Source organism: Anthonomus grandis, chromosome 2, assembly GCF_022605725.1.
Source record: "Anthonomus grandis grandis chromosome 2, icAntGran1.3, whole genome shotgun sequence".
Taxonomy (NCBI): Eukaryota; Metazoa; Arthropoda; class Insecta; order Coleoptera; family Curculionidae; genus Anthonomus; species Anthonomus grandis.
In genome coordinates this window covers 27285040-27307758 of record NC_065547.1, presented here as the reverse complement: position 1 = coordinate 27307758, position 22719 = coordinate 27285040, and the positions used below count along the sequence as shown (strand labels likewise).

Below are 22719 nucleotides of genomic sequence, written 5' to 3'. Positions count from 1 at the left end.
AAATAGCCATATTTTTAGCTTCTGCTATTTCTTCGAAGTACAATGTGTAAAAGGGAGATGAAAAGTAGCGTGCCAGACACTTGTAACAGTTCTGATGGAGAAGATAGTTCAAATACAAGTAGCAGTTATATGTTTCCGCTGTCCCCCGGTCAATCTTCAGAACCAAGTGGCGAACAAATTCCAAAGAAGACAAATTCCAATTAGAAGAAAAATTAAAACACGTCAGGCAGATGAAATCGATACAAGACTATTACAGATTGAAGAGGAAAAGTTAAAGTGCTTTCAACAGACTGCAAATGATCCTGATGCCTAATTTCTAATGAGCCTTCTGCGGTTTTTAAAAGATATCCCCAATCATCGCAAATTAATGGTAAGATCAAAATTGCAACAACAACAAAACAAAACGAACAAAACAACACGAACAAAATACTGTACCTCCTGTGGTAGTGCTTGATCAGTCTAGTGACTCGACCCAGTTTAATGTTGATCACAGTATGTCACAAAATAATTCAGCACAAGGACTATCGCAAGAATATATTTGTCATGATATATAAAGAAGTATGAATAAAAGAACTATATTTTACTTCCTTACCTTATCAATCATCAATCAATCATTCTTCAGGTGATATTGTGTCGCGAAAGTTACTGTATTTAGTCACCTTAGGTCTGATAATGTTCAGAATATATTCAAAAGTTTCTTTCTTCATACGTGTATAACCATGATACAGTAATTGGTCATTAGATAAGTCTTCCATAATATGATGAAATTCACCGAATTCCTCTCTTTTCAAATATATTTCACGCACCCACTCGGTTCTTCGATAGTGACGACGTGTCCGCAATCTCCGACTTAGAAGAGAATTATCTTGAAGGTATAGGTTCATTACGCTACAAATTCCAAACAAAACAAATAAAAAGTAAGAGGGTTTAATGAATACAATGTCACCGAAACACTGCTTATCCCCTATCTTATTTGACGGAGGAAAACGTATTCAGTGTGCGCACTTAATTCTTACGACTAGCATCGTACGTTTACGTACGATGCGTAAATTCGTATCCAATGTGCGACCGGCCTAATATGCAAGGGTATCGTACGCGTCCATCTGAAAAGACGCTTAAATTTGACACTTGTGAATCCTGCCATTGCGTCAATGTCAATTGAGAATGGTAACAACGTTGCCGATATGTGAAGAATTCTGCAAAAATGTTAAACATTTACAAATCCATTGGAGAAACCTGGATTCTAAGGAAAAGTAGGCTTTTTATATTTTAAGTTGATTGATATCATTAAATTTTGTCTTAAATCTGCTTAAAATGATGATTGCCATCCGTTTAATATATCAATAAGTCGCTGAATGAATACCGAAATGATTGAAATACTTACTAGTAGATACTTAAAAAACTTACAATTGATTGTAGTTTGTACTCCTTAAACTTTCCGCTCTTAGCTATAATTTGTATAATTTTTCAGGTATAATTCTTATTTTTTTATAATAGATATATTCCGTGGAATTTACTTCAAGAAAAATGATCGTGATAAATCGGCAACACCCCGTTATCCGAAAAGCCGGCAACTGGCGAATTCAGAACCAAAACAATATAAAATAGGGAAAAAACAGTAAAGAAAGTTATTAATCTTTAATCATTAATGTAAGTACTTAAATAATAATTTCCACGAAATTACATATAAATATAGTTATTAACAATACGTAAATATTCTATAACCATCTTGTAAGTACACCCACCTTATTATTTTCAAAGCAGATCATGGGATTTTAATGTTAATTATTTTAAAAAATTTAATGGATATACACTCTATTCACTAGCTATTTAAAATATTGTGTCTTTTTCTGGCTCAGTTTCAAGTTTCCAATCTAAGTTGTGGAGTGCCGCAGGGATCAGTGCTGAGACCTGTGTTATTTCTTTCGTTCATTAATTACATTTGCCAAGTGGAAATTATGGGCTATTTGACACTTTTTCCAATGATACAAACATCTTTACACTCTAACTCACAGGCATTACAGAATACAGGGTGTTCCGTTGATCATGTTACAAACCTCTAGGGCAGATAGAAAATGTCAAAAGAAAAACAAAAGTTCATATAAACATGGGTCCGGAAAAGCTTCCTCAGGGAGCTAGAGCTCTTTGAAAATAACCTTTAAAAACTAGTTTTTTTTTAATAGCTCCGGAACTACTTTAGCTACCGCAACCAATTTTGGGAGGTAAATTATTGTTAGTAAGTTTATTCTTTTGAACCTACTAAATAAAAAAAAATATTTACCAGGGGCTTCAGAATCAGGGGGATATTTGGTAAATGTAGGCCCATTTCTTTAAGACTTTAATTTCTGCCCATTTGGGCATTAGATTATGATGTTCTTATGCTTTTTACATAAAAAAGGTGCTCTTAGTAAAAGTCGGTAAATGCTAAATATAACTGTTTTTGTGAAAATTGATTAAAAACAACTTATGAGATACAAAAATGAATTACCTATTATTATTAATAAACAATTTAAGAAAAAAATCTAGCAAAAATAAAAAATAAAAAGGTTAAAAAAAGTTAAGGTAGCCACTTTATTAAATTGGTACTCAAATTAATTAACTGTCACTTTAATTACCTTGAGGCATAAAATGTTTAAATGATTTTAAGTGTAATAAAAAACCAACAAATGAACAATTTTAGAAACGTAAATTTCATTGGTATTACAAAATAAAATTAAAATATTAATTGCTCAAAATGCCGGCCGCCACAATCGATAAATTTATTGTATCTACGCACCATATTAAGGTGGATGTGGTTAAACATATCAGGCGTGGTTTGGATTACTTTAGCAGCTGCGGAAATTCTGGCCACCAGATCTTCTTCTGACTCGACTGGAGTTTCATATACGAGACTTTTCATATGCCCCCTAAGAAAAAAGTCTAAGGGTGTCAAATCTGGTGAGCGTGCTGGCCAGGTGACAGGGCCTTCGCCGCCAATCCAGCGCCTTCCAAAATTTTAATTTATAAACTCGCGGATAATAAGTGAAAAATGAGCTGGCGCTCCATCGTGTTGTAACCATAAGTTCTGTCGTATATTTAGGGGCAGATCATCTAATAGTTCGGGCAGTACATTTCTTAAAAAAATTAAATAAATATTTCCCGTTAAACAAGGAAGCAACATAATTGGACCAATTAAGCGTTCTCCAACAATTCCGGCCCACATATTGACGGAAAACTTATGTTGATAGCTCCTAAAATGAATACCATAAGGGTTTTCCTCACTCCACACATGATTATTCTTAGAATTAAAAATGCCTTCTTTTGTAAATAAAGCCTCGTCAGTAAAAAGGACATATTTTGGAAATTGAGGTTCTTCTGTACACCGGTCAAGAAACCACTGGCAAAAATTCACGCGGGGCATAAAATCATTGGGTCCTAATGATTGCACCTTTTGCAGGTGGTAGGGCCGAAGAAGCTGTTCCTTAACAACGTTCCATACCATGACATGATTATGTAAATAATACAAAAAAAAAATTAAATAAAACAATTAAATAAAAATAATACATGCATCGCATCAGCTACTGCTCGAGTACTTACTGATGGGTTATCTTTAAATCGCTGAAGCACTTCTTCCTCAAAATCCGGGATTAGGATGTTCCTTTGCGCGCCATTATCTTGGCGTTTTATTTTAACGGAGCCAGCCTCCCTGAGCCGTTGATTGACCCTTTCAAAAAGTGTGTGAGCTGGGATTTGCCTTTCGGGAAACCGCTCTTCATATAGTCGAGAAGCAGCTCTACCATTACATCGAACTTCCCCATAAATTAAAAGCATATCGGCGTATTCAGCAAAAGTGTAATCTTCCATTACTTAACCGTATTAAAAAGGGAATTAATATCATGTAAAAAATACTGACAGTGGCAATGAATTAGCATTATTATTATTATTAAAATAATTTATTCAGGTGCCGTATCTTACTTTGGTTTTAGTCAATTTCCACAAAAACGGTGATATTTACCGACTTTTACTAAGAGCACCTTTTTTATGTAAAAAGCATAGGAACATCATAATCTAATGCCCAAACGGGCAGAAATTAAAGTCTTAAAGAAATGGGCCTAAATTTACCAAATACCCCTCTGATTCTGAAGCCCCTGGTAAATATTTTTTTTATTTAGTAGGTTCAAAAGAATAAACATACTAACAATAATTTACCTCCCAAAATTGGTTGCGGTAGCTAAAGTAGTTCCGGAGCTATTAAAAAAAAACTAGTTTTTAAAGGTTATTTTCAAAGAGCTCTAGCTCCCTGAGGAAGCTTTTCCGGACCCATGTTTATATGAACTTTTGTTTTTCTTTTGACGTTTTCTATCTGCCCTAGAAGTTTGTAACATGATCAACGGAACACCCTGTATAATTAATAATGATCTGCTAAAGATCAAGGCTTGGTTTGATAACAACTTGTTAACTTTTAACATATCTAAGACTCATGTGCTTACCTTCAGGTGTGACCTTACTGACCTTATTCTTGACAGAAATAAATTAAACAAGACAGAGAGTTTAAAATTTCTTGGTATCAAAATGGACAGAAAACTAAATTTTGATTATCACATAAGAGCTCTATCTAAGAAACTGTCTTCAAATTGTTATGGTTTAATAGTTATTTCCAGAGAGTTGGATCAAAGTTCAGTAAGAATGGCATATTTTGCCCTAATTGGTCTTTCCTTTTGGGGTAGCTGCAGTGGTTATCTATTTAAGTCTTTTTTTGTATTACAAAAGAGGGCAGTTCAAATTATGTACCATGTAGGATTAAAGGAATTATCTAGGCCTGTCTTTCTAAATAACAAACTTATGACCTTGGCATGTCTGTTTATTCTTGACAGTGTATGTTTAGTTCATAGAAAATATAGGCATCTTATTACATAAGGGCAATATAATACTTGTCAAGAACAACATGTACCTTTACCCATACCAACAAATGCCCTTGTAAAAATATCATTTTTCTATGATGTAAAAAAAATGTACAACCATTTGCCCTCACAACTTAGAAACCTAAATAACTTTAAAAAGTTCCAATATCAGTATAAAAAACTTTTGATTAGTAAGGCTTATTACACCTTAGATGAATTTTTTAATGATAGACTTCCCAAAAAACCTCTTCAAAATGGAAATTGTGTCCCACACATTCAGAAACCAAGTGATTCATAAGCTTTAGCTGTCTTCTATAATAGGGTCAATCAATTAGTTCTTGACCACTCTTTTAAATTTAAGTTTTTTTTATTTAGTATTTAAAATCATATTACGAAAATGTACAATACAGGGTGTAAAATACAGGGTGTCTCACGACAAATAGGCGCGATCGATATCTCAGAAACTAATTTTTCAAAAAATTTGAAAATTTGACAACATGGCACAGTCTATGGGGGCCACACAACTAAAATATTTTGACAGTTGTGACATTTCCAGTTATACCGGAAGTAGGTGTCAACTTCGTTATTTTAAATGGATCACCCTGTATATTTTTACATTTTTGGCTTCCACATGAAATTCTAGGTATATTTTGTGTATAATGTCCTATACCTAACTGTAAACGTTTTTGAGATATTTTTAATTTCATGTGAAAAACTATGTTTATAAGCCCTAACATAATTACCGATTACTCCCTTTTAGTAGCCTTTATTTATTGGTTAGTTTCAGTTTTATTTTAAAGGAAGGACCACTTTAAAAGACTATTTTAATATTGTGCTTAAAAAAATATATAGGGGGTCAAAAATTAGCATTAAAAATTAAAATAAAAAAATCATTAAAAGTCAATTTATTGAAAATTAAATAAATTGAAAGAAGAAACCCCTTATTTTTATATTTTGCTCATAAAGATAATTTAAAAATAAGGTTAACTTTATATAAGGTTATCTAGTCAAAAAATTGAGAGTTTTCGAAATATTGACAGTTTAAATTTGGCCTAATGTTAAAAGCCATATAGTTGTACACGGCTCAAGGATTGTTGTTTAGTTGACCATGACAGTTGTCATAGTAACCGCTACAAGCAACAGTAAGATAATGGATTATAACAGAAATGTACACTTTTTAATTAAATTACACTTTTACGAAGAAAACTTAAATAGCAAGTCACTTATAAATTTAATGCATGTAATCCATTGTCTTACTGCAGCTTCTAGCGGGTACTATGACAACCGTCATGATCAACTAATCAACAATCCTTGAGCCGTGTTTACTATACGGCTTTTAATATTAGGCCAAATTTAAACTGCCAATACTTCAAAAACTATCAATTCTTGGACTAGGTAACCTTATACAGGGTGTCCCAAAATTAGTGGACGAAACGCGAACCCTGTATTCTTTGGTCAAAAATAACCTCACTTTTTCCTATAAACATATATCGGCAAGCGCCCCCCCAAGGGAGCTACGCCCCTTTTAAAGAGGGCACCTGAAGATGGTTTTTCCACTTATTTTCGAAACGGGTAAATATAAAAATTTTAAATTTTGGTATTCTCCCAATTTTGATATGCTGAATTTAGTTGTCATTTCATAATTTTCATTATTTAGTCAGGTGCGTATCATTTAGGGGGTGAGCCTAAAAAAATACCTAAACAAAAATTGTGTGCAAAGTTTTTGTTTTTTTTTCTTTAAATTTTAAAAATTTGAAGCTTTTTACGTAAAAAAGTACCTCTTGATCAATAACTCTACGAGTTACCATTTTCGAGAAAAACGCATTTAAAAATAACGCTGCATAGTATTATTTTCACTGCCAATTTTTATGAAAACTTAGTAGCAGGCTTTGGAAAAATTGACACACTGCATAATGACATTCACATTTGTTGTAATTGATTAGTTGTCATTTTGCATTCAAATTGTTAATATCTTTTTAACTATGGAAAACTTTTCGACCCGTGAAAAAGTAGATATTCATTTTATGTATGGGTTTTGCAATGGAAACGCACATGTCGCTGAACGAGAGTATCGGCGGAGGTTTCCTGCAAAAAGGCTTTCACATTGGAAAGTTTTGTTAGAATTCATAGAAATTTACTTAAATATGGATCCTTCGAACGTGCTCGAGGGCAAGGAAGACCAATTGCAAATGATGGTTATGGAGAAGTAATGAATTTAATTGAAGAAAACCCTCAAATATCATTGAGAACCTTAGAAGAGATTACCAATATCCCAAAGTCAAATGTAAGTAAAATTAAATATGATAAATAAATAATTAAGTACCTAATTTGTTATCCAAAAAATTAAATTCAAAGTATTTATAACTGAAAATTGAGATTGGAATAAATAGTGTTGTTATTAATTATTATCGTCGGATCGCAATAAATTCATTTCAAAATACTCTAAAAACTATTATTATTATTATTTACTTTATTTACTTGGATAAGTCTTATCACAAACATCAAACACCCCAAAACAAATCCTTTTGACGACTAACTGGAATGTTTAGTGGCTTACTAAGGTTTAGGCTTATTTCCTATGCAATTTAAAATATTTAAAAATTATTTCAGATTGGAAGAATGACTAAGATGTTAGGATACCATCCTTTCCATTATAACAGGGTTCAGGAGTTAGAAGATGAAGATTTTCCAGCTCGAGTAGACTTTTGTCATTGGATTTTAAATCATCCAAATCTTCGTCAAAAAATTTTGTGGTCAGATGAGGCAACTTTTTCTAGGAGTAAGGGCTTTAACAGCCGTAATACTCATTTTTGGAGCATCGAGAATCCGAGAGTAGTTCGACGAACTAACTTTCAGCATAAATTTTTCTTTAACGTATGGGGGGGTTTGATAGGAGATAAATTGATAGGCCCAATTATTTTGCCACACAGGTTAACTGGTCGTCATTATTTAAATTTTCTTCAAAACAATCTCAGAGATTTACTGGACGATGTTTCCATAGAAACTCGGCTGGAAATGATTTTTCAGCACGATGGGGCACCAGCTCACTACAGCCGACAGGTGAGAAACTGGCTGGACAATAATTTTACAGGCAGATGGATAGACCGAGGTGGTCCAATAAACTGGCCTGCACGATCGCCCGACCTTAATCCTCTAGATTATTATCTTTGGGGTAATATGTGCAATATTATTTATGCCACCGAAATTGATACTCCAAAAGAGCTTCAGAGGCGAATTCTCGCAGCTGCAGGCCAAATAAGAGAAAACCGATTTGAAATTCTTAGATCGACCCAAAACATTTAAAAAAGGTCCAGGTTATGCATTCAGGAAAACGGAAACTTATTTGAACATTTGCCTCAAATAAATTTGTATTTTTATCTGTTTGCAATTTTATTTGTCAATTTACTTTTGAAGCGTGCTATTGAGTCTTAATAAAAATTGTTATTAATAATACTATGCAGCGTTATTTTTAAATGCGTTTTTCTCAAAAATGGTAATTCCTAGCGTTATTGACCAAGAGGTACTTTTTTACGTAAAAAGCTTTAAATTTTTAAAATTTAAAGAAAAAAAAACAAAAACTTTGCAAACAATTTTTTTTTAAGTATTTTTTTAGGCTCACCCCCAAAATGATACGCACCTGACTAAATAATGAAAATTATGAAATGACAACTAAATTCAGCATATCAAAATTGGGAGAATACCAAAATTTAAAATTTTTATTTTTACCCGTTTAGAAAATAAGTGGAAAAAACCATCTTCAGGTGCCCCCTTTAAAAGGGGCGTAGCTCCCTTGGGGGGCGTTTGCCGATATATGTTTATAGGAAAAAGTGAAGTTATTTTTGGCCAAAGAATACAGGGTTTGCGTTTCGTCCACTAATTTTGGGACACCCTGTATAAAGTTAACCTTATTTTTAATTATCTTTATGAAAAAATGATAAAAATAACAGGGTTTCTATTTAAAAAAATTGACTTTAAATGATTTTTTAATTTTAATTTTTAATGCTAGTTTTTGACCCCCCTGTATTGTTTTTTTACTTAAATATTAAAATAGTCTTTTAAAGTGGTTCTTCCTCTCAAATAAAACCAAAACTAACCAAAAAATAAAGGCTACTAAAGGGAGTAATCGGTAATTATGTTAGGGCTTATTAACATAGGTTTTCACATGAAATTAAAAATATGTCAAAAATGGTTACACTTAGGTATAGGACATTATACATAAAATATACCTAGAATTTAATGTGGAAGCCAAAAATGTAAAAATATACAGGGTATTCCGTTTAAAGTAACGAAGTTGACAACTACTTCCGGTATAACCGGAAACGTCACAACTGTCAAAATATTTTAGTTGTGTGGCCCCCATCGACTGTGCCATGTTGCCAAATTTTTAAAATTTTCGAATAATTAGTTTCCGAAATATTGATCGCGTCTATTCGTCGTGAGACACCCTGTATATGCAACTCAACTTAGAAAATGCTTACGTTGATGACAATAACTTGAAGGGCATAACAGTCAGATGAAACTTTCTTGCATACATTTGCAATATGGTTTTTAAATTTAAGGCATTTGACTTAAATTTGAAAACTTAACTTGATTTAACAAAAACTTATGTGGTGATGGGTTCATTAGTCAAATAAATACTATTGGAATTACATTTAAAATTAAGGATATTGGTCTTAGAAATATTGAATGTCAAACAATGTAGGTCACACCAGCACTCTTTTATTTTCAACAAATCTGTTCTTATATTAGCCTCCATTGAAGCAACACTTGAGTCATGCCAGGGGATGGTGGTATCAACTGCAAAATTTGCCACATAACTGTAATTGTGGAGGATTGTTCACATAAATCAGGAAAAACAGAGGGCCAAGCACTGATCCCTGTGTGGCATACCTACATTTACATTAAGTTCCTCAGAGATATCACCATTAAACGTACACAGAATAATATAGATATAGAAGAGGATAAAATTACACTACATTAAAAACAAAACAAAAATCAATAATTTTGAAAAAAACATTAAAAAACAAAACTAATAACAGCAAAACTTGTAAACCTAGTTTCCGACCACATAAAGTTTCACTAAAAAAGAAGAATCAATTTTTTTTGTAAGTGCAACCAAACAAATTTACCAATAATATCAAATTTATGTGTTCATTGTTGTCTTAATTACTTGCTATTGCAAACAAATCTAAATTAAGTTTCTAAAAATATATGAAGTCACACACACTCAATAATGCAATTTGTATCTGATTAAAATATGATATTTAAATGTACCTAATTTTAACTACACAATTTATATTTTAATTTATTTGTTATGTTCTACTTTATACATGTCTAATCTTCATAAATGCAATTTTATTGTCATGTCTTTATCTTATATGAACTATTTTTTTATTAGTGAAGAAATAGTCCATACTTGCAGTGGAGTCGTAGGTTAAGGTAACTTTAAATTAAGTAACTAAATTAAACATTTAGTTACTTAAAATTCCCTACATGTTTTGGACACAGTTTCAGTCTATATCAAAAAACCCTCTGTTTATTATTATTGTTTTTTTTTCAAATTTTAGTTATTTACATTCTGTTGTTGACAAGCATCATATTGTATTTTTTTTGTAATGATTGGCATATTTAGATGAATTTATTGTTTTAGATTTGTAAATAGGAGCATGTAAAGGATTTTATTCAATAAAATATTTCGTTATTGAATATATAGCTAAAAAAATATGTTTATATTTTCTTAAAGTCAAGACTAAGTAACACTTATTACTTTTTTAGAAAATATGTGGCAAATGTGATTCTATTATCAAAAGTAAGAAGCAATAAATTATCCTTACATAGTTAAAAAAGCAAAGTAAAATACAGTATAATACCCAAATTAACAGAAATAAAAAAGTAAACAGACACAGTCGATTAAAAAAAAATCCAAGAGTATCTACATGGGTTTGCACTAATCTACATATTATACAAAAAAAATTAATATCTACATAAAACAAACACAATAGAAAAAAAATTCTTACTAGTTAAAAATCATTTTGCTTAAGCTAAATGTATCTTACACTTATCTTTAAATTTGCATGTGTCAATGTTTAAAAGTTCCAAAGGGGTATGTTAAGTTGTTAAAGGGGTTATAAAGGAGCTATTATAAAAAATATGCAGCATTGTACAAAAAACTATGTTGATTATTTTTGAGTTTTAGATATTATCTAAAACTATGTTGGTATATACAGGGTGTCTCACAATGAATAGACGCGATCGATATCTCATAAACTAATTTTCCAAAAATTTTGAAAATTTGGCAACATGGCACAGACGATGGGGGCCACACAACTAAAATATTTTGACAGTTGTGACGTTTCCGCTTATACCGGAAGTAGATGTCAACTTCGTTATTTTAAATACCCTGTATATTCTTACATTTTTGGCTTCCACGTGAAATTCTAGGTATATTTTGTGTATAATGTCGACTATACCAATACTTAGACCTAGACTATACTAAGTGTGAGTTACACTTAGGTATAGGACATTATACATACATTTTTGACATATGTTTAATTTCATGTGAAAAACTATGTTACCGATGTACCGTGTAATTACCGATTACTCCCTTTTATTAGCCTTTATTTATTGGTTAGTTTCGGTTTTATTTTAAAGGAAGGATCACTTTAAAAGACTATTTTAATATTTAGCTAAAAAAGAGATATAGGGAGGTCAAAAACTAGGATTATAAAAATTAAAATGAAAAAATAATTAAAAGTCAATTTTTTTAAACGGAAACTCCTTATAAATATTTATAAATTATAAATTTAATGCATATAATCCATTGTCTTACTGCCGCTTCTAGCGGTTACTATGACAACCGTCATGATCAACTAATCAACAATCCTTGAGCCGTGTTACTATACGGCTTTTATTATTAGACCAAATTTAAACTGCCAATACTTCGGAAACTATCAATTTTTGGACTAGATAACCTTATATAAAGTTAACCTTGTTTTTAATTATCTTTATGAAAAAATGATAAAAATAGGAGGTTTCTATAAATTGACTTTGAATAATTTTTTCATTTAAATTTTTAATGCTAGTTTTTGACCCCCCTGTATCGTTTTTTTAGTTAAATATTAAAATAGTCTTTTAAAGTGGTCCTTCCTCTCAAATAAAACCAAAACTAACCAATAAATAAAGGCTACTAAAAGGAAGTAATCGGTAATTATGTATATTAGGGCTTATAAACATAGGTTTTCACATGAAATTAAAAATATCGTTGGGTGAATATTATATTGTTCCATCAGCATTTTTGGCGCGAAACATTTCGTGAATGTATTTGAATATATATTTTTTTAATTGTTCTATCAGAATTCAAAACGTTAATCTGAATTGCTTACAACCGAAGTTAAAACCGATATTAACATGTTCTATGTGCAAAATTTAAAAAATACTTAATTAGTATTATAATGTTCTAACAGATGAGCCAATCAGATTTCAAAGTCAACTGTTGATAGAACAAATTAATATTATTTCGCACTAGTCAACATCGAGCTTTGTTTTGTAAAACCGTGTGCTGGTTTTTTACGGTTTAGTGCTGTTTTTTTAGCCACTTTGAAAAAAATTAACTTCGACATGGAGCCGTAAGTATAATAAAAGTTTTAATGAAATGGATTTTAGAAAAAATTGTATTTTAATTGGTTTAACTCAAATCAAATCAAATCAAATCAAATCAAATCAAATTTATTTACAATAATTTTACAAAACTCACAAAAGTATAAATAGATGTACACCTAGATTAGAATCTGTGTGTGTACAAAACAAAAGTAATTAAGAAGATAATATATATAATTCACAATTCACTTGAAGTTATATACTATATACCAAATATACCAATATACTATATACTATATTATACTATATACTAACTATATTAAAACCAAAGAATAAACCAAAATAATGATTAAATGAACTAATGATTTAAATCGCCCTAGTCAGAATAACAGACCTTAACCACAAATATACTGATAAAGCTGCATATACCCTATATTTAATTTGCAAACAAATAATTATCTACGCAACACCGTAGCAAAAACTTCAAAGTTTTCATGAAGCAACCTATTTATTTCTCTACTAAACATATGTATATTTCGAACTTCTCTAATACTACTTGGAAGAAGGTTAAAAAATTTTGGGCCAAGGTATGTTAAAAACCTTTGAGTAGTCGCTCTTGTCAGAAAAGGCACACTAACAGAATGCACTGCTTGGCTTCTAGTATAGCAACCCAAGTTCTCTATCGGTCGCCGCAAATCAGGATATTTATAGACAAACATTAGCACTGACTTAGCATACATTTGCTGTATTGTAAAAACGCGCGCTTCTTGGTATAAACGGTTTGAGGAGTATCTGGGATGTTTGCTTAAAATTACTCGTAAAAGGTATTTTTGAGTAATGTTTAAAATATTTATGGTACTGGCAAATGATCCTCCCCATATTGATATTCCATATCTAATGACTGATTCAGCCAAGGATGTATATAACATTTTTAAAATGTGGAGAGGCATACAATTTCTAAGATGATAAAATTTAAAAATTAGTTTACGAATTTTTATATTAATACTTTCTATATGTTTTTCCCATTTAATATTTTGATCGATAAAAATACCCAAATACTTTATACATGGAGTCCTACTTAAGGTTTCCATGCAAGCACATGGCTTTTCCTTTAATATGCACTGATATGTGTGTATTTTTAGTACATCTGTATTAATTTGATGGTTATCGAGAATGCTAAAACTCATAAATTTTGTTTTTTCAATATTTACTGCTAGACGATTTTCTTCCAGCCACCGACGAACCATTGCAAAATCTGAAGTTGCTCTCTCCACAGCATTCGCCCAGTTATCACCCTTTACCAACAAAACAGTGTCGTCCGCGTATGATACAAGTTTTCCAGATGTACTAAGAAAAAGAAGTTCATTGATGTAGAGGGTGAATAGAAGAGGCCCCAGTACAGTACCTTGTGGAACACCACAATTTATTGTTTCAAAAACACTATACTCATCCTCCACCCTAACACATTGCTTTCTTTCAGTAAGATAATTTTTTATAAGAGTCCAGCTTAATCCCCTTATCCCGTAGTCGTCTAATTTATCAAGTAGAATATCGTGTGATACCGAGTCGAAGGCTTTAGCCAAATCTAAAAATATAGCTAACGGTTTTTGATTTTTTTCAATAGTTTTACAAATATGATTTGTTACCTCAAATAGTGCCTCTTCAGTTGACTTACCCTCTCTAAAACCATATTGGTTGGGAGATAAAATGTTGTTTTTCTGTAAGTGTTTTGAAAACCTAATGCGTATACAAGCTTCAAGTATTTTTGCTATATTACTAATAAGTGATATTGGGCGATAGTTGCCTGGAGAACACACGTCATTTCCCTTATATATCGGAACAACCACTGACTTCTTCAATTCATTCGGAATTATTCCTGTTAAAATAATACAATTAAAAACATGGGTCAAGGGTTTTGCAATATTATTCCGTATTTGCTTAAGTAAGGTACTCTTTAATCCATCTAACCCCGGTGCAGAATAGTTTTTTAGAGCATTTATATTTTTTAGAACTTCATCCTCAGTAATAGGCGTTAAAAACATAGTGGTACAATTTAAGCGGGAAAACTTATTTTTTTTATTACAATTTAATTTACTTGACATTGTTTTTCCTACGTTTATAAAAAATGTATTAAAAATATTTGCTACATCTTTTTTATCAGATTGAATCGTGTTATTTTCACATCTAAGTGATATTTTGTTTTTATTCATATTTTGATTAGTATTCAGTTCCTCATTTATAATTTTCCATATTTTTTTAGGATTTTGTTTAGTTTCATTAAACTTTTTTTGAAAGTACGAGTTTTTTGTTTGTTTTATTAGCATATTTAAAATATTACGGTAACTCTTATACTCATTCAACAGAGTTATATTATTTTTATTTTTTAGATAAGATATTTTTAATTTGTCTCGGTGTCGGATGGAATTAATTAAACCAGATGTGATCCAGGGTTTTAGTTTTTTATTTTTTGATGTAAAATTTACCTTTGTACTTGCCAATTCTATAGCATTTTTTATTATATTTTGAAAAAGTTCATATGTCTCCTCGCTTTGGTCTTTATCGTAAACAACTTCCCAGTTTGCCTCTTCCAGAGTTTTATTTAATTTATTATAGTCTATAGATATAACAAAAGTTTTATCGCATGATTTTTTTGAATTGTTATCAATTTTTTGTAGTTTCAGTGCAATAGGAAAATGATCCGTTACATCACTCTTTAGTATAAATGGTAAAAAGGTCAATTTATTTTTTATTTTGTTGGGACAGTAGATAAAAAAGTGGTCAATACAGGATTCACAATCTGATGTTACTCTAGTAGGTCTATTTATATAACTAAGAAAACCATTTTCAGTTAAAATATTTTTATAGTTATTTATTGTTACATTTTCGCTAAGCAAATTTAAGTTTATATCTCCCCCAAAAATACAAATGGCTTCATTATTTTTGTATTGCAATAATAAATGGTTTAGGTCATTTAAAAAAGCAGTGGTATCCGATGCAGGTGATTTATATAGAGCAAATATTTGATATTTGTTTTCCTTAAATTTAAAATTAAGATGTGTAAAAGTTACTTCATTATATTTGATATTAACAACATTTTCCACCAATATACCCTTTCTGACATAGACAAGCACTCCATCGTTTTGATTAAACCTTCCTTCAGAATAAAATACCTCATAATTTAAAATTTTAAAAATATCCAAGCAGGTAATTTTCCAAGTTTCGGTTAATAAAATGATATCAAAGGTGCAACCCAGGCTTTCAACAAATACCAAAAACTCTTCAAAGTTTCTACCAGCGCTGCGAATGTTTATATGAATGAAGTTCAGTAGATCATTTTCATCAGAATAATACTCAATCGGACTAATATCTGAGGTTATAACATTGGCATAATTGCTCAGTTCGTTATGATAGTCTATAACAGCATTCATCTATAATATAAAAATTATGCAACTAAAACAAGCATTACTCCCATGATTAGTTAAATAAAAGTAAAAAGAATAAATTAATTTAGCATGTTATTTAAGTTTATATTAGTGTATATCACCATGTATATTTACCGATACTTTACAATTACCATTGGCAAAAATACCATTTCTTTTTTTTTTTACAAAAATTTCTATTATTATTATTCGTATCTACCTAGAAATACCTAATACATACTTCCAACCTTGAATAGCCAATGAGCGGGACCTGACCAGTGTTAATATTAGAGAGCCTCCGCCGCCGCTGCCTCCGTGTTTAACAAATTGATTGCAATTTTCTTTCTCGTTGTAGCATTCCAAGCGAAAATTCTACCGTTTTCCGTCCATGCCATATTTTTTCCATATTTTTCTTTGGTTGACATTAATAGGTTATATCTAAGTCGAGTTAAGTCTTCGAAAATAGAAACAGTAGTGTTCTTCAATTGTTTCTTCGCTAAGTAAATCTTATTCCGCATCATATTGTTTACAAAATTTATAACTATTGGGGCTGGTGCATTTGTCTTACGATTTTTTGGCTTTAATCGAAAGACATAGTCAATATCTTTTTGTGATATTTCTATATTTAATTTATCTGAGAAAAGGCTAGTTAAGATCTCTGATAGGTCTTCATTATCGGCTTCCTCAATTCCACAGATACGTATAGAGTTAGCCTTTGATTTTTGCTCTAAATGGTCAACACGAAACTGTAATTCAGTAATTTCTTTTTTATTACTTGCTACTTTTGCATCAATGACTTTTAGGGATTCACAGAACTGATCAATTTTTGACTCTATTTTCTTGATTTTTTCATTTAATTCACTTTTTATTTCATTAGAAAAGGTTTCACATACCTTCCTAATCAACTTTTCCAAATCGTCATCAGATTTTCCATCGGTTTTGTATGCACTTCTCGTATTAGGTCCAGAGGTAATATCGTTACGTCCCATACTGCTGCACCTCTCTAATATGGTAAATTAATCTGTGATTGGCTCAACGTTTAATAGACTAATTACTTGGTAGTCAATTGATGTGCGTTTCCACAACTTTAGGAGGATGATTTTCAAGTGGTTGCTTTCAGAAATATTTGACTTTTAAAATTTTCTTTTTACAATAAATCAATAACAGGATGAAAAATGCGTGGAGCGTGCTAAAATACGTCTATTCGCTACGAAACATTTCACGAATGTAACTGTAAACAATGGTTTTCTAACCTCAATTTTCTATGCGTTTTTTTCTGTAAGAACATTATAATAATATTTTTTTAAAATTTTGTGGTGTAATTGTGAACTTTAAAGCTTGCTTTTAGAACATTGTATTATTTTATTTAAGATCAAAATCAGAAATGAATCCACGTGAAAGAATGGAGTATATAGAGAACAGTGATGATTCGCATCTTGATCCATATTTTGTCCCATCTGACGAAAGTGTGGAAGGAATGAGAGGTTTTATGTCTAATGTTACACAGGAAAATGGTAGGCAACCAAGGAGATATTATACATTATTTTTAAAACTAAATTTTTGCTTTTTAGTAAAAAATAATTTTTTTATTTTGTTTATTGCAGACACACCTTTGCAAAGTAACTTTGAAGCACCCAAAGAAACCAATCAGCAAAATTCCGCTATTTCTGATGAAAATAAATCTACCAGAAAACGAAAACCTGAGATGTGGAAAATGAATATTAATAAAGTTTTGTGCCGAAGAAGAAAGGAACATAGAGATGTAAAAGGTAACATCCGCAAGGGAAAAAATTTAAAAACTTTAACAAATTGTGAGAGCAATTGCAAATTTCTGTGTGGCAAGAAGATAAGTTTACCTGAACGAGAAACCATATTTCAAAAATTTTGGGAATTATCCATTGACGCTAAATGGCACTTTTACGCAAAAATACCGAACGAATAAACAAAATACGAAAGCAAACTTTACGAGAAGTATCACGTAGAAGTTATTCATTTAAATATTATTTTACGTAGCAGATGAAAAAATTCGCGTGTGCAAGACATTTTTTTTGACGACCCTGGACATAAGTCAGTAAAGAATCAACTATTTTCATGAGAAAAAAAGAAAACCTTACAGGAATTCCTTTACCATCTCGTCAAGGTTGTCATCCCAAGAAAACTATCAGTAATACAAGCAAAGACTACGTTCGTTTTAACATTAGTCAACTTCCGGGAGTAGAATCTCATTATTGTCGAGCTGACACAAAAAAGGAACATTTAGAAGGAAACCTAAGTATTAATAAGTTATATTCTTTGTACACTGAATTTTGCAATGAAAAGCAAATTGAACCTGTTACAAAGGTTGTTTACAGAAATATTTTTATGAATGCAATATTATATATACATGAATGAATACATGAATACAACATTGATTTTTTAAAGCCAAAAAAGGATCGTTGTGATGTGTGCCAGGAGTACCGAATAAAACAAAAATATAGTATGACTGATGAAGAAAAACAAAGATTTGAAAATCAAGTACAAGGAAAAATCTCAGCGAAAATTGAACGCGATTTGGATAGATCCAACCAAGATCAAACCATTGCTATCATATGTTTTGACCTAGGGAACGTTTTTGCACGTTCTAATTTCCCATTTTTTTCTATAGCAGAAAACTCAACACCTACAACCTTACTTTTTTTACACCGTAATTTACGCAAACAAGCGTACTGTTGTATTTGGAGCAAAGGAACGCATGGGAGGAAGGGAAATGATATTGCTTCGGGATTAATTAAAATTTTAGAACGTGTTGTAGCAGCTTACCCACATATTTCAAAAATCGTTTTGTGGTCTGACTCCTGCGTACCTCAAAACAAAAACTCTATTATGAGTTTGGCTTTGATGAAGTTCCTAGAAAAACATCCCTCTGTTAACGAAATAGCACAGAAATTTGGAGAACCGGGACATAGATAGCAGTGTCCAGGAAGTCGATAATTTGCATAGCCAAATCGAAAGAAAACTGTCTGGTGCAGAAATATTTAGCCCTTTGGGATTACTTCGACTTCTTCCTTCAGTGAATCAGAAACGGCCTTTTGTAGTATTTCATATGAAAGCACAAGATTTTGGTTTATATAAAGAAGCTTCACAGGCGCTAAACTTTAAAAAAGTTCCTTATGCTTCAGTACGGCAATTAAAATATGTAGGACTCTATCCAAAGAAAATTAGTTACAAGCTTAAGCACAGTGACGACTCTTTTACCGAAGTTCCTATTATATCTCAGACTAGTACTAGGACCAAAATAAATACTTCATACATGCACCAGAGCCAAAAAAGTGCCTCTTACCGTTTGCCAAAGTAGCTGATCTAACAAGATTATTTAAATTTATGCCCCCTGTTGAAGTAACGTTTATGAAATGTTTGTTTAAAGAATACAATAACCCGTCAGTTTTTAAAAATGAAAAAAGAAGTTAAACAAAAATGAACAAAATGTTATGTATCTTGGTAGTGTTTTAAACATATACGGTACCTGTTTTTTCCTTTTTAAGAACCCTGTTTACGTTTTTCTAAACAAAATATTATTACCACTAATGAATCTTAGTTTTTTTGTAAATTTTCAGATTTAAATAAATATAAATTATTTTTGTTCTATCAGATAAATGTTTATTTTAATTTTTAACAATCTTAATAAATATTTATCGAAACTTTAAATGCATGATTTTTCATTTTGCTTTTGGTACTATTAGAACAATATAATATTCACCCAACGATATGTCGAAAACGGTTACACTTAGGTATAGGACATTATACATAAAATATACCTAGAATTTCATGTGGAAGCCAAAAATGTAAAAATATACAGGGTGTTCTATTTAAAATAAAGGTATAACCGGAAACGTCACAACTGTCAAAATATTTTAGTTGTTGGCTCCCATAGACTGTGCCATGTTGCCAAATTTTTAAAATGTTTGAATAATTAGTTTCCGAAATATTGATTGCGTCTATTCGTCGTGAGACACCCTGTATACCTTATTAAACAAAAATCTTTTCTAATTTATAATGACTACAAACAAAATCCTTTAAAAAATAGTCACAATAATTAAAATTACTTAATACTAAATTCTCCCATAAACTATGTTTAACTGATTGATCTACAAAAAATGTTCTACTTATATTTCACCTTTAACCTCTACTTTTTAGTTTAGAACTACTACTAACTTATTTAATTGATCTTATTTTATTATTTTTAGTATTGCAATGCCACCCAAAGGTGCCCAGAAGCAGGACCTAACTGTCATCTTATTTGATCTGAAAGCAGCTCCATTTTCTAGTGCCTTAGACACACTCTCAAATATGATACTTTACAAACAGCTCTCCACAACACAACCTATCGCAGACAAATTATATCTGGTTAATGCCCATAAAACTTCAAATGCATATGAATACAATGGGCTGTATTGTATTGATCCTACAGTTAAATTAACAGTTTTACTAGGTGAAATTGCTACTATGGCCGTGCAAATTAATGATCAGAACACATCTTGTTGGCTGAATGCTTTAGATGCTGCAAAAGAAGATCTTAGGCCATATGCTAAGAATCCCAAGATAATAACTGCCCAAATTATCTTTATTACCGATTTGGAATGTTTTACTCCCCCAACAAATCAGGAACATTTGAATCAGCTTATAAAAGATTTAAAGGAGCTTGATATATTTCTTTACATTGTGGGACTCTCTATAGCACCACCAAAGACTCTTTTGACACAGAAAGATGTTTGTGACTGGATGGCTGGCTTGGAATTGTACAAGAAACATTTAAAACCTATGGAAAGGCTTATTAAGGAGACTCCTCATTCTGTTATTTGTAACTATGATGATGGAATACATTTGGTTAATGCATTTAAATATTTTAAAGGTAAGATTTTTTTTATCATAAATAAAATATTTGCTAAAAGATAAAAAATGTCTAATATGTAAAAGTGGTATATACACACAACCAAACTTATATGGAATCACCCAGTTTTAATATGAAATATACACTTCATATTTTTTTCTTGGTACAAGAGATGAAAAAGTATATTTGTTCACTAACAAGAACAGATAGATAAACAAAATAATTGATAATATTTGTCCTGACAGTGTCGATTTTACTGTTTTCCTTGTAAGTGTCATAGAGTTTATAATTTATTTATTTTTGCACATTTAAATCAAGCAAGAACGGGAGGGGTTTACTCAAAGAATTATTATTATAAAAACTTATTCAAGATTTCTGGAACTAGGAACATTAAAGAATAGACCAAGCTTTGTAGCTCGAATAGCAAAAAGAAATCCCGTATTGTCTCATCCAGAGCTTCAAATATTTTAACTTTTAAAAGCTACTGTTTCTCTCGGAAATATCAGAGGAAGACTTCGCGATCGGACCAAAAAGACATTAGCAACTTGATAGATAGATAGCATGGGCCTCGTCGCCTTCGTCGATGATAGTGGTGGAAATAATAATAATGAAAATTATTTCAATAGCATTATTTCTTGTTAAATTGTTGTTTTCATAAAAATCATTCTTTTAGAAATCTACACACTTTGTTGTTTGTTCTATTATTAAGAAAATTGTAATAATTTTTGTAATCAATTTGGTTTGGAAAAACTGCTCTTTACTTCATAATGACTTTTTCAAATTGAATTCTATTTCTGGAAGTAAAAAATTATACAAAACCGAATTTTGGGAATATTGTATATAATATGTATTATTGTACAAGTCAAAATCTAAGTCTGTCAACGACAATCCATCTCAGTCACTTATCACAACATAGCTGTGATAGGCGGAAAGCAGGCTTCCCGACAGGCGACTAAAACAGACTATGTTAAATACTTAAAAGAGTAATTAAAAGAAACAAGAACAATATTTTAAATTATCAGTCAAAGAAAATAAAAACTACTTTTCAAATATTCGTCAAGAGAATAAAAAGCACCATTTACTAATGATGATTATACAATTTAATTTTCTTAAAACATTTTTTGTCTTTAAAATTTCTTGTGTTGGGTGGAATAATATTAATGAACTGGACATGATCATAGTCAGAGCCCTGCCTGGTTCAAGAGAGCCTGTTAAAGTTTGTAATAATGGAGGAAGTCAGCTGAAATGAAAATAGAAGATTGTCCCTAGGTTAGTCATGTAAACAAGAAATTAAAAGATTCAGAAATTAATTTGTTTTTACTATTACTTAAAACTTGTCCACTCGAATTTTGTTTAATTATTTTCCAAATTGAAACCTCTTTCGTCATTGGAGTTATGTGAGAGTAATAGGCATTTTTATTTGTTTGACACATAGCTTGTCTGTAAAGGTCTTTATAATAGTTTAACTGTTACTTGGTGACTAAAATAAGACGATATTTATAGATGTTACACAGGGCGTATAACCATTTCATGCATACCTACCAGCTTATTAAACCATTCCATTTTTATGATACCATTATATATGATATTATTATAGCTGTATCACCTATTCGCGTTTTAAGAGAAAAACATTCCTTAATACTATTATTAGAATTATTTACAGCTAAAATTAGTTGTTTTATTTAAAGAGTGTCTTATTTGATCAAGCAGAAGAGAGGAAGATATCCTGCAAAAGTACCCTAATTGGGACACCCTGTACATATACTGTAATATAAGTTCAAACAATTGAAATTATGTAGTTTATGCAGGCATAAATTATTGTTAAAATAAAATTTTAATTGTAAATAATTTATTCTTTTTACATGTTTAACCCTTACCTGATTTTTTGAGCAGTTTTCAAAACTTCAGTGATTCTAAAAACTGATCTTTAAAAAAAAACTCTGTATATTTTTAATAC

The 22719-nt window shown here is 30.9% G+C and overlaps 1 protein-coding gene across 3 annotated transcripts in view; it reads left to right on the top strand.

Annotated features, from left to right (window-relative positions):
• The first annotated feature begins 1149 nt into the window (after positions 1-1149).
• The window catches only part of LOC126747809 (uncharacterized), a 41532-nt gene continuing 19962 nt past the window's right edge, over positions 1150-22719 (top strand). Inside the window, exons 1-2 of one of the 3 annotated variants that reach the window (XM_050456718.1) lie at positions 1150-1253; positions 20119-20783. In XM_050456718.1, coding sequence (XP_050312675.1) covers positions 1165-1253; positions 20119-20783 — 754 coding nt within the window. In that variant the 5' untranslated portion in view covers positions 1150-1164. Of the gene's footprint in view, positions 1254-1359; positions 1732-20118; positions 20784-22719 lie in introns of those variants that run through there. The other 2 variants (XM_050456724.1, XM_050456727.1) reach the window with 2 other exon arrangements.